The sequence below is a fragment of the Ciconia boyciana genome, chromosome 9 (genome assembly GCF_034638445.1).
Source record: "Ciconia boyciana chromosome 9, ASM3463844v1, whole genome shotgun sequence".
NCBI lineage: Eukaryota > Metazoa > Chordata > Aves > Ciconiiformes > Ciconiidae > Ciconia > Ciconia boyciana.
This window is the reverse complement of record NC_132942.1, coordinates 9,193,926-9,206,075: the sequence shown is the minus strand read 5'-3', so window position 1 is coordinate 9,206,075 and position 12,150 is coordinate 9,193,926. Positions and strand designations below refer to the sequence as shown.

Sequence of the window (12,150 nt, the reverse complement as noted above, 5' to 3'; positions counted from 1 at the left end):
AATTTTCTTAGATGTACATCATAACCAGTCCTGAGCTTACAAAAATGCCTACTTTTTTTTTTTTACACATAAAATGCTTAGACTAACTTACATTTCCTGCATAGTTAATATACATGCATGAAGTGAATCCTTTTGCAGTGCAGATGCTTTGTATTTGCCTTTTAGGTGGGCTCTGTGCCCAGCTGGGTGTTTTTCTTGGGAAGGAGAGTCTGATTGGTTAATTAGCCTTTATACTAATTGAGAACTTCTAAGTTTGAAAAAACCTGCAAGTATTCCATCAAGTGGAAGCCACATCAACCATGTTTAAAGAACATTTGAGTTGGATCAACCTCCCATAGCAAGAGGCAAAGAGTGATTTGATAGTGAAGTGGCTTCTTTACCCTGCCCCTCCTGTCAGGGAAATCCTACTTCCATCTTTTTACCATCTAACACCGGAGTATGTATGTTTTCCAACGGTATGTACAGCAGCTGAAAACCAGGTAAACTTTATGGGTGAGGGAACTCACACAGACTCTATTTTTAACCGTGATTTAACAAGCTACGTCTCTGTTTCACTTGATAATTCTGTTGTTTTCAGAAATGTTACTTAAACAGGCAGGCAAAAGAACTTAGCTGTTGGGTGGTGGGGATTGAGCTCAGTGCAGATAAAGATGAAATGAACTGAAGTGAGTTTATGACTCATGGGAGGACACCTGCTATTTTAAGTGCACATGACATCATAAGTAACAATAAAGGAGTAGAAACATGGGGGGGGGGGGTTTAGAAATGTATAAACTACCACTGTTTCCTTCCTTCTCCCCAGACTAGATCTAAATTATATTGTTTGTAGGTAACTAACACAGTTGCAAGTGAGCAGAATTAATTTGGTATCTACCTGGCAAATGTTGTTTCATGTGGAAGATAGGAAGAAACATTGAGTGTCTCCTAGATAAGAGAGGTCATGCAATGTGGAACTAGTTTGTCATGGACTTTTGAACTTTGCCATTCAAAAAGAACTGTCATGGATGCTCAATGGTTTTCTGCTGATTTTTGTCTAATTTTTATGCTTTTAATAAAGTCATATGCCTGGTTACCATAGTTTCAAAATACTGCACAAGCTGGGTCCTAGCAGCAACTAACAATTGCAATGAAGTTTTTTGTGAAACCATTGAGGTAAATAGGGATCATGTAATTTAAAAACATTCTTAAGGCTGCTTTCACTTTCCAAAAAGTTTCATGAATAATTTGTTTATTCTAGATTTTTTTTTCTATGTTTAAGGCAAACCCTTAGGAAGCTGTGGGAGGTGTCCTGGGCTTTTTTCAGCCAAAACATTGACTTTTTTTCTCTGTTGTCAGGTCAAAGCAATGATAATTTCCTCTTTTTCTGTTACAGCTTTGCTTTTGGGAAGACAACGGACTGTAGCTGCAGTGAAGGCAGTGGGTGGCATATGCCTGTTAGTCTCGGGAAATGGGCATTTTGCATTTCGTAGGGTGATATGAGTCACTGACTAGCAAATTTGATTATAAATGTTGTCTTCTCTAGTGTGTAATTAACCTGCTCCTGATGATGAGATCTTTCCTTACCTTAGCAAATCCTGATTTAATTTTTGGATGTGATAACATTTGAAGTATTCTACCCCTGAAGTGTTAATGTATATGATATGGGTTGGATTATATATGCCTTATGAAACTTGTGAGACAAAGTTAACATCAGGTGTTAAACAGCGTTTTGTTGGATGTTTTCTTAATTAAAAAAAAAAGGAAGGAAAAGAAAAAAGCCTAGCCCTTCTATTACACTATCTGAACAAGCACAGGGATAACAGAAGTATAGTAACTTGCGAAGTTCCGAAAGTTTCTTGATACTCAGAAGCCAAGTATGTCACCACTGGACAAAAGGGGAAAGTTTATAGCTCTGATTATCTAGGGGGAAAAGAAAAAAGCTATTTAATGATATGGCTTTAAAATAGTGCAATGAAGAGATGTTTCCAGCAATGCTTTAAACTTATTTCAATATTTAATGTTTTGGTTTGGTTTTATTTTCACAAAGTGTGATCTGACTATATGCTCTGAGTCAAGAAAAAAATGTGCAGTTACTTTAAGGGCTGTGTGGAAAAGATGACATTGGCACCCTTTCTACAGAAATGGTGCTCATTTCTTGCACAAACAAAAACCAGGAACTTGGAGAACAGGCATGTAGAAACTCAGAAATTATATCAAGGTATTCCATATGGTCTGTGTTTGAGATGAAGTCTAAAGCAAGTGGGTTAACTGTTGTGCTGTAGCTCTCACATTCTCTTACTATGTGACTAGAATGGCTTTCCTGGGGATACAGCCAGCAGAGAGCACCCGAACTACTGTAGACTCGTATGAACAAAACAACCTGGGCGAAATGAGTAGAATGGGCTCAGGCAGAGCTCTGGGATAACAGTTCTCTTATTTTCTTATCCTATTAATTTATTTCAGAGCTCAGACGTGGCCTGTGCCGAGGAGGAATCCATGTGGACCCATGCACACTGCGCGTTATTGCAGGTAACTGGCAGAAGGGATGTGTCCTGGTCTGCAGGTGGATGTTTGTCGCATGCTGAACCACCAAGAGGAGTCAGCTGGTGCCACACACCAGCATGGCACGGCTGTGGTGAATGCGGCCACCCACCTACTGCCAGAGCCAGGTTGCTCTGCCTCTTCCATTTGTGCAGAGCGGTTTCAGGATCCTGCTGTTAATGATCATAATTGTTCCTGTAGCAGCTATCTGCAGTTTCCTGTTTCCCCAGAAACAAGAGGAGCAAAGAGGAAGCATTTTCTTAAGAGTCCTGCTTCCGGCCACTGCATACAAAAATCCCCCTTTCTCCCTCCTTCTCTCAGCTCTTTGCTACAGGTATGTTGCTAGTGTTTATCTCTTGGCTGCTTTAATCCCTTGTTTTCTTCCTTTTCACTTAAAGAAACTGTCACTTTGGTGACTCTGCTCTAATGTAAGGTAGTCAGTGCCAGACAACTCTGTTGGTTCTGATTCTAGCCTAATGTATGTTTTTGGGTATGTGTTTGGAAGCATTTCTGCTGTTTCAGTTATTGATAAAAGTAACTCTTTACAACTTAATTTTGTCTGTATAAAACAGTGTAAAGTAGATTAGTTACTTCAGCAAAGAACATTTGTTGGTCCTAGATCAAATACGCTTGATCACAGCTGCAGTTCAAGTCCAACCAATACAAAAAGACAAGATGTCCTCAAGAAGAGTTAGGTAAAACAGAGAGAGAGAGTGGCCAGGGAACACCATTTCTCAAAAGCTGTATTTCAGCAACATTTTTGTCAAAGCGAGCCTTGAGCCTGGGACGACATGGTTTCCACGCTACTTCCAAAGTGACCTCTGTATTCTGTATGTGTTAGTTTATATTGTGAAAGCCCAGATGCATACGGAATTTTTAAGTCAGATGATAAGACTGCAACTCTATTAGGCTATAACTGTGTAACAGTAGGGCAGTTTTCCATTACTACCAAATTATAGCCCATGAAGAAAATTTGACAAAGAAGATTTGACTAGAATTTGCCTAAAGATGCTCTGAGCTGCTTCTAAGTATTAGAACCAGAAACTCATTATTAAATGCTCGAGTAATTCTTCCTAGGAATCTGTTATTTTGCCAAGTCCTTTCTGTTTACCACGGTCTGTTACATACCCTATGTAATCTCTTGTGCAAATTCTATCCACTATGGCAAAAAAAAGTGTGGGTAGGAGTATGGGGCAATGGATTACTGATGGTTATGTCAGCTCAGTGGTGCTGACAGTTTCATCTACTGTAATCAAGCAGATCTGGAAAAAAACGAGAAGTAGATTTCTGAAGTGCTGCAAAGTATTTTAGCCTTTTAGTCAAACCACAGTCAGCAAGAGTTCAGCTGTGTACGCTATCAGCAGCAGCACTTGTCTGTGCTGCTAGAAACAAACTAACTAAAAGACTAACCACAGGAAAGGCAATCCGGATTAGTCTAAAGGGCATTCTCAGCCGTGTCTGAAGAGGACGTACTAAGAAGTAAAACCAGAAGTTTATGAAGAAGATAAGTTTTCTTGAATGTAGGTGCACGAAGGGTGAACAGGAGTGGTGTTCCTCATCTTCAGCCATGATGTCGTCTTATTTCTGCATGAACTGGATTCTTCTGATCCTGTTTACAGGTAACTAAGCGGGCCTAAACGAATAGGTGGAAGTGGATGGAGGTAACATGCATCAATGTTTCTGAGGGTTGTAAAGAGAGAGATTTTATGTTACAACGGGAAGAGTGGCCACATGGCATAGAAACTGCGGTTTTGTGTTATGAATAGAACTTTATCATAGTGGCTCAATAGTCTTCTGATGGCCTTATCTCCTTTTTAAAACAAAATCAGGCTGAGTGTATCATGGTTTTAAAGACTGCTTCTTGGGCTGTCCGCAAGTCTTATTAGTGAATGATCTTTTGGGGTTTTTTTAGATAATGATCTGAGGTGAGCAGAGAACTTTAAATCATTTTAGAAAAGATGTAAAACAAGGATATTTCATTTCAACAGGCTTTGCGAATGTGAATGCTTAGGAAGACAGGGAAAAGGTCATCTGTGGCTTCTGGTGTTTTTTAGCCAATATGAAATTTTATTGGGACAAATTGATAATTTCTCCTTTTTTATTCTGAGAAAGCAGTCGTCCTAGGAAAATATTGTTAAAGGCAATAGCACTGAAAACAACAGGTTGCAGAGTGGTACTAGTATAGGCAGATAGACATTAAAAATTCAGTGGTAGAATATGTTCAGTGGAAAGAAAAGGGGTATTACAGATATTGTTTCCTCTAGTTCTTTATAAAGCCTTTTATGATGAGATTCACTTAGAGCTTGCCTTTTTATATTAAATAAAATACATTATTTTCAGAGATTAGTTTCTAGTATGCTATTGTGGCAAAGTCTCTGTTGCAGACTTATTTTTAACTGTAAGAGTTCAGGTTAGGAAAATGAGCTGAGCTGGGGAAAACAGCTTTTTCACAAGGGACAGTTGCAATCAAGCCATACAGTGCTTGGGATCCACTGGTGCATGTTGGTGGACCTGCCTCGGGGAGCTCCCCTCCCAATTATAGACTGGGCTAGACTTTTAATAAAGATAATTTGTTGCCTGTACTTGCTGCAGACAATTCTGTCCCTGAAATGTTAATACGGATAGACTGAAATATTTACACATGTGATCCCATGTTACTGGATTTGATAAGAAATGTGTAGTGGTAAGTATATGGCAAACAGTTTTCTTTGAAGTACAAGCAGACAGAATGTGTACCTCGGGAGCCCCACTGCACAACCTGTTAGAAGAAGGTGGTTACAGGATGGCTATGACTGGATGACCAGAGCACAAATGATTTTGGCTGGCACTTAATACAGCTTTTATTAAAAATCCTCCTAAAGGGAATATTGACTGGAGTGGTCTGAACACAGCAAAATAAACTGTCTCGCTGTGATGAATGGACTACTGGCTGCTAGGTCTCACTGTTTTGACTTGAATAGTGTGACACAGCCTTCTCGAAATGTGAAAAATGACTTTTAATGGGAACCAAACAAGTTAGAAACTGCATAAGAATGAGGAAAGACAATAGGGTAGTGAAAAAAAGGGTATACAATTTTTCAGAAAAGCTCTGAAAAATCTCTTCTCATAGGAATTGGCAAAATCTGTCATTAGGCAAGGAAAAAGGAAACGTGTTCAGCAGTGATCATTCTGACAAAACCTGCCATTTAGGGGCTTTTCATTGAAAGGGAGGAAGAGTTTCCCACAATGGTTTTAACGAAACTCAGTGTCTTACTGTTCCCCTGTGTGTGGCTTGGATTAAATGTGAACTAAGGAAAAAAAATAAAGAGCTAACAGACTGGACGTGGCTAAAGAGAAGCCACCGAGTTATGCAGATCCAAACTCTGTTCTCTCTTCACCTCTCTGCCTACCTGCAGATGCTGCAGGAAGTGTGTTTCTTCTTTCTCTGGCTAGAAACACATTCTGAACAAATCACTGGCCCGATCATTATCCGTCACTGCATCACTCCTGCTGGGATTCACATCTACTCATGGAAAACCCGATCCAGCAATGCCTGATGGTGTTTGTGAGATGGGAGGTATCAGGTCATGCAAGATGTGTGAGAAGCTTCCACTTGCATGCACTGTGCTCAACAACTACTTTTGTCTTTTTGTCCACAGACCCCACAGTATCAGGATCACTTGTGAAAGGAAAGGTTGGTCAGAATATCACTGTGCCCTGCTTTTACAGTGTTAAGGGGACACAAGACATCACATCAATGTGCTGGGGTCGTGACAGCTGCCCTGTTTCAAAATGTTATCGGACCATTATCTGGACAGATGGATGGAAGGTGACACAGCAGTACAACAGCAGGTATATGTTGAAAGGGAACCTGCAGATGGGCGATGTGTCCCTCACGATCATGAACGCCGAGGAAGCAGACAGTGGGATATACTGCTGCCGCGTGGAGATCTCAGGGTGGTTCAATGATCAGACAAGTAATCACAAGGTTGTGATAGAGAAAGGTGAGTGCAGAGGCTCTCTTGTGTCAGTGCTATTGTGGTAAATCTTCTGTTGAGTCTGGATTTCAAAGCTTGTGGTGGAAATGATTTCCATAATCATCCATAGGACTGATCTTAGGACTTTGCAGATCTGCTGTTACTGCTGTTTAAATTAAGCTGTCTTTGGCATTGTTGTAATCCCAGCGCAGTCACTGCAATTAAAAAAAGGATGTGGTGCTTTGTTTCATGGTGCACAGCACTACTGAACTTTCTTAGAAGCACTAATTGAAGAATTTAAGAGAAAAGGCGGCATAGGGTACTTAATTCATCTGAAGTGCTATACTTGCACCCTTTTCATGGAAAACTGCTTCATTTTCCCTGCTTGATTCCAGAGTAAAGCCCAGGGACACAAAATTAGTATAAGACAATTTTTAAAATCAACTCTTCCTTTGATTTTTAGTTTTTCTCTTGTTTGTAAAAAGCATAATAATATATGGAGCAAGTGGCTGACAGATGTACTTGTGTAGCTGGTGCTAGCAAAAGTTCATGATAGAAACGCTTCCTCTTTTTCACTACGTAAATGCATGCTAACTTTCATTATAACCTATGTTGGTTTTGTTTTATTTTTTAACATCAGCTAGGATCTCTACTGCAAGTCCTCACACTTACACCTCTGAACAGACCTCAGGTAACTTTTTTCCAAGTATTAATCCCAACAGCATATATAAGCTATATTGCAAGTGGGGATCTTAGGAAGGAAACAAAATGATAGATGATAGGAATGTCTTGGCTAAAATTTACTAAACATTACCATAGAATCAGAGATCAGAACTTAGATTTAAATTCTACCTGACATTATGTAGAGAGTCCAACAGAAGGAACATGTATATGTGGGAGGAAGTTTGCTTCCAGGTGTTATGCTTAAGTAGATGTTTTATTGGTGCTGCAAGCAGTGTTTTTCTCATGGCTATTGTTTTGGTATGTTGTATTCTTTGTGGTATAAAATCTCACCTCATCTTCCGGAAATGCATCCCATGAACAGTAAACAACAAATTTTTTAGGAGTTGGGTGTGCCCACTATTTAATCAATTTATGTGTTGCTCTGTAACATAGAACTGTTTTATTGAGCTAGCTCAAAAGTGCATCTAATTCAGGATCCTATCTCGGTAGAAGTCAACAGCAGATGATTAAGGAGGATTGTAGAAACAGGGCAGTAATTTTGTGATACAGCGCCAAAGTATTCTTCTACCCTCGTATACTGTGTGTCTCAGAGGCTGCCCACGTTCTCTGTAGCCTATGCATATTCAATAATGTGAGGCCCCTTGTAGTGGAAGAGACTGAACAACTGTTCCTCACTCTGTTTCTCTGTTCCACTCACAAGTTTATAGACTTGTATCGTATACCCACTCAGCTGCATCTTTTTCAGTCTGAAAAAGACAACTTTGATTTCCAGTACACAAGAGAGCTCATAGTGTCACAATAGCTTATTCTCTGTATTTTGAAAGAAAAATCGGGGATGCCATTTATATTTCTCCCTCTATCTCAGATGTTTCTGGCTAAGCAACTCTAAAATGTTACAACAGTTGCATTTCCTTTTTGGAAGAAGTGAAGACTTCCTCAGACTGTTTCTGTTCTAGTTACAAATAACATGGGTTCTAATCTTAGAACTCACGGGTTTTCTTCACCCTGTGACATCTTCCTTAGCTGCTGGTAGAACAATTTTTTATGTTTTCAGAATACAAGTTAATATGTGGATGTTCACACAGAGGGAGACTGGAAAAGGCAGGTGGCCATGTGCCTCTGATGTAGCAATTCTCAATGGAAGAGAGTCTCCAATGGAAGAGAACAGTGAAGCAGATGATCTTGTCCTCTTCAAAATAAAGCTTCTGGGATAAGGGTAACAATTTAAAATGTCAAAGGAACGACCTGGGGTTGTCATAATGTGAACAGGAGGCTTTGTTTTCAGGAGAGTTGTATATCATCTGACAACACATGGAGAAACTGAGACTGATGATATGGAAGACATAAGTTTGTAGCACTGAATTTTAAATATTGCAAACAGCTTTTCTCTGGAAAATTACCTCAAAATATGCTGCAGGTCCTTATGCAAACATATCACACTTTGGTCAGTCTGTTTATTGTATAGCTCTCTGGGACTTTATCACTTGCTTTCTCTAACTCTGCACCACTTGCTCTTTCAAGGCCCTGAGCTAACCTGAACCAGTTTTCATCAGATAACCTAAGTTTGCTTTAGGCATCCACTGCCTCTTCTTGGCTCCAAAAACAGATGCCTACCTTGGTAAATCCTTCCTTCTAGGCCCTGTGTTGAGATAACAGCAAGAGCTAAGTGTTTCCTGGAAGGAATTCAAAGCTGTGAAAAGGGCAGCAGAGGCTCCAATATTCAGAGTTTTGTGCTGCCCTCTGAAGGCACCAACCTCTTTACGATATGCAGAGCCAAGACCCCTGATACAGAGATACTTAAGTTCAGTGGTCCCAAGTCAGCAGTACAAATTCCTCTCTGTCAAGGCAGAATGGTTCTCTGTGCAAGTGATGTGTTTGTCTTGCCTTTGCTCAGCTCCTGGGAGCACCAGTATATCATCCTTTACCATCACAAGAACGTGGCCATCGGTTTCTGCCTCGGAAGCTCCTCAGACAGTAAGCATCTCTGTTGTGTTATAGCATACCTAGACAGAGTGGCTAGCCATAAGAGGTTATTGGGTCATCCCTACAGTTCACTTTTACTGTTTTAGTTTGATTGCAAAATAATATTTTTTTCGTCATCTGCTCGTTTAGTGCTTATGAAAGAATGCTTATGTGCTCATTATTGAAGAGGAAAAAAAACCTGCTTTGCATGCATAAAGTACTTCCTACTAATGCAGGAAGAGCTTTAGCAACACCTGTATTGCCTTTCAGGCCTCTGGTCCCTGCTCAAGCACCTCAGACTGCTTGGATGTAACCTCAAACCTGCAGGTATGGCAGGATATGGGGAAGAGTTGAAATTGGACTACCTGACAGCACAGGGATGCCCTGCGCTCTCTGTGCAAAGGGGTTCAAATGGGCAGCTCTGTCTGTCCTGCTGAGTCCTCCAGCACGTATTGCAGGGTGACAGGCAGTAACATCACCCAAATTTTATCGGGAAGACTAGACAGCCTTTGGGAAGGCCTGCTGTGACGTACTACAAGGCAGTATGTGCTGTGGGCATTCATACTGCTGCGTGTGCATAACGTAAGTTAGGCACCATACTGCACTTCAGCATCTTTCCAGGCCTGAGTTCCTAATGAGAGGTTAGATATCTAATGGCTGACTTCAGAAAGAAGTTTTGCCTGAATAAAGACCAATGCAAGGAGAAGGCATATTTACTTATTGGTATAAAGCCTTGAATAACTACTGAATAAGCTGTCAAAAAGGCAGGAGGGTGTGACACCAGGAGATATTTTAATCATAAAAAATATTCACTGAATAGTATTAAACCTGAACAAATGGGATTTGTCATAACTTCCGGTCCTTTGACAATCTCAAATAATGTGTTTAACAGCGTGGTTCACACAACTGTTGCAGTGATTCTGCTTGAAACTAGTCAGGTATCTCAAATTAGGCTCTTGATCTCAAGTGTACTTTTACTGCAGGGTTGCAAAACACACAAATGGCCTTCGGGTGCTGTATGGGCTTCTTGCTCTCAGTGCCACTAATGCTCATCTGTTTTGTGTTTGACAGAACACGTCTGTGTCATTTCCTAGTCAGCAGTTTTCAGAAAATGGCCTATACATTGGGATTGGTTTATGTGTGGTACTTCTAGCCATCCTTATTTTGGCTCTGTTCCTCACTAGACGTAAGTACTTTTCACAGGAGGTTATTCAAGGATTGGTCAGGTACATCTAATCACAGCTGTGGAAGATGCCACATGTCTTCTGCTTCAGGGAAGTGAGCTAAGGTCTCTGGATGGCCTCACCCTGTGCCCTGTGCTGTGGTTGCTTGCTCAGCTCTCTCGTAGCCTCTGCGGCACAGAACAGCAAGGTCCCAATGTGGTCTCATCATTTTACATCTCAGACTCCTTAGTAACCAGCTGACCCATGGTCTGGTGAGGAGATGTGTGATACAAGTCCACCTCCCCTGCCCCCCTCATTTCCTCCTACCCTGTTCCTGAGTTGCCATGTTGTCCTAGTCTTTCCCAATGGGAGGGGCAGTGGTTTCATATAACCATATCCAATATTTTTCTATGTGCCAGACTTTCTCCATAGATGCTCTTGGTCAGACCAAGCCATATGAATTAGATATCATGGAAATAATGGGGATTTCCTATACTGAAAACATCTGCTTAAAGTTCCCTTATTTTGTTTCTTACACATGAATTTTTTTAACTGCTACTTTACTTGCTTCTGGTGGTTTAAAGAAAATTATTTGTTTTCTTTCTTTTTTCTTTATTTTCATTCTGGATGGTCTTTAGAATATTTATACAATACAAAGAAGATGGGTGACTTTGGAAAGTAAGTATTCTGTTTCCACTTTAGCTAATAGGACAAATTAGGTCACAGAAAGAAAATGTTGTCAGTATGTTGACTGCTCCACCACATACTTTGACTTTGTTTTTTTAATCTCGAGTTAATAGGAAACATTGCAAAAAGAAATTAATAAATCCTGCTACTTATCATTAGTAAGCAAAAATGAGTATAAGTGTCAGTTCATTGCATTAGGGAGCACGCAAACTTCAAGTGTGGGTTGTCTCATAAGTGGAAAAATGATTCATTATCAGTCATGTTTAAATAAGTGGGTTTGCATATTTTACATTTTTCCAGTGAGCTGGATGATTTAGCTATCTGCTCTTCTGTGTTTGTCTGGTTTTTGTTTAACAGCATGGTTTTTACTCTTTTGTGCAGCTTCATTGCATATTGGAGACCAGAACATGCAGGGAACCATAGTGCCCTGGAAGATGAAATCCATGCAGAGGAAAACATTTATATAATACACTAAGGACTGCATGCTGCTTGCCTTTGTCATTGCCGGGACATTAAATAGTTTGCAAAATGTTAGCTGCTCCCTCTGCTCAGCAGCTAAATGTGACTGGACTACTGAAGCATTATTCACATCATTCTAATAAAACAAATAAAAGCTACACTTCTAATTAAAAACTTCATTTTTTGAAACTTCATTTTCCATTCCAAGAAATGGAAACCCAGAATGGAAATTTCCAGAATCCACTTATCAAACCCTAAAAAAAGTTACCATTATATTTATCATCTGCTTCAAATTCTCTCTTCCTTTCTGGAAAAAAGAGGAATTGCCAGAATGGCTACTCTATCACAAAAGGAAAACCACATGGTTTTTAAAAGTTTGTCTTCACTGTGTGTTGTATCTGCCAGCTACAAAAGAGTCCATGCTATCAGAGGGCAGAAGCAATCTCATAGCTGCTGTGACAAAGATGACACATGGAAAAACTTGGTAGTATTAGTATTTCAATATACATTTAGTTGAATTTTCATTGAAAATTCCCAGGTATACCCAGTCCTGGTAACAGCTCAGTAATGCAATGTAGTAATTCCTGTCTACCCACAGTTAAATCTGGAGGAGCTATTGATGCTTACCCCCTAATGGGATGTCCTTGGAGCGTACAGGATCAGTACTTCAATGTGCAGAATATTCACAGCTTGTTTTCAGAGAGCTATGACTAAGTGTG

General features: G+C 40.1%; 1 protein-coding gene across 2 annotated transcripts; it reads left to right on the top strand.

Moving 5' to 3' along the window:
* Positions 1-4,012: 4,012 nt before the first annotated feature.
* On the top strand, positions 4,013-11,537 carry LOC140656731 (hepatitis A virus cellular receptor 1 homolog). Of its 2 annotated transcripts, XM_072872801.1 has the most exons (8): positions 4,013-4,139; positions 6,159-6,503; positions 7,117-7,167; positions 9,055-9,134; positions 9,393-9,449; positions 10,194-10,308; positions 10,924-10,963; positions 11,354-11,537. In XM_072872801.1, the coding sequence occupies exons 1-8, from the start codon at positions 4,016-4,018 to the stop codon at positions 11,445-11,447; spliced, it is 906 nt and encodes a 301-aa protein (XP_072728902.1). In that variant the 5' UTR covers positions 4,013-4,015; the 3' UTR covers positions 11,448-11,537. The 2 variants fall into 2 exon arrangements, with proteins under 2 accessions (XP_072728902.1, XP_072728903.1); XM_072872802.1 differs by lacking the exon at positions 7,117-7,167.
* Positions 11,538-12,150: the final 613 nt, after the last annotated feature.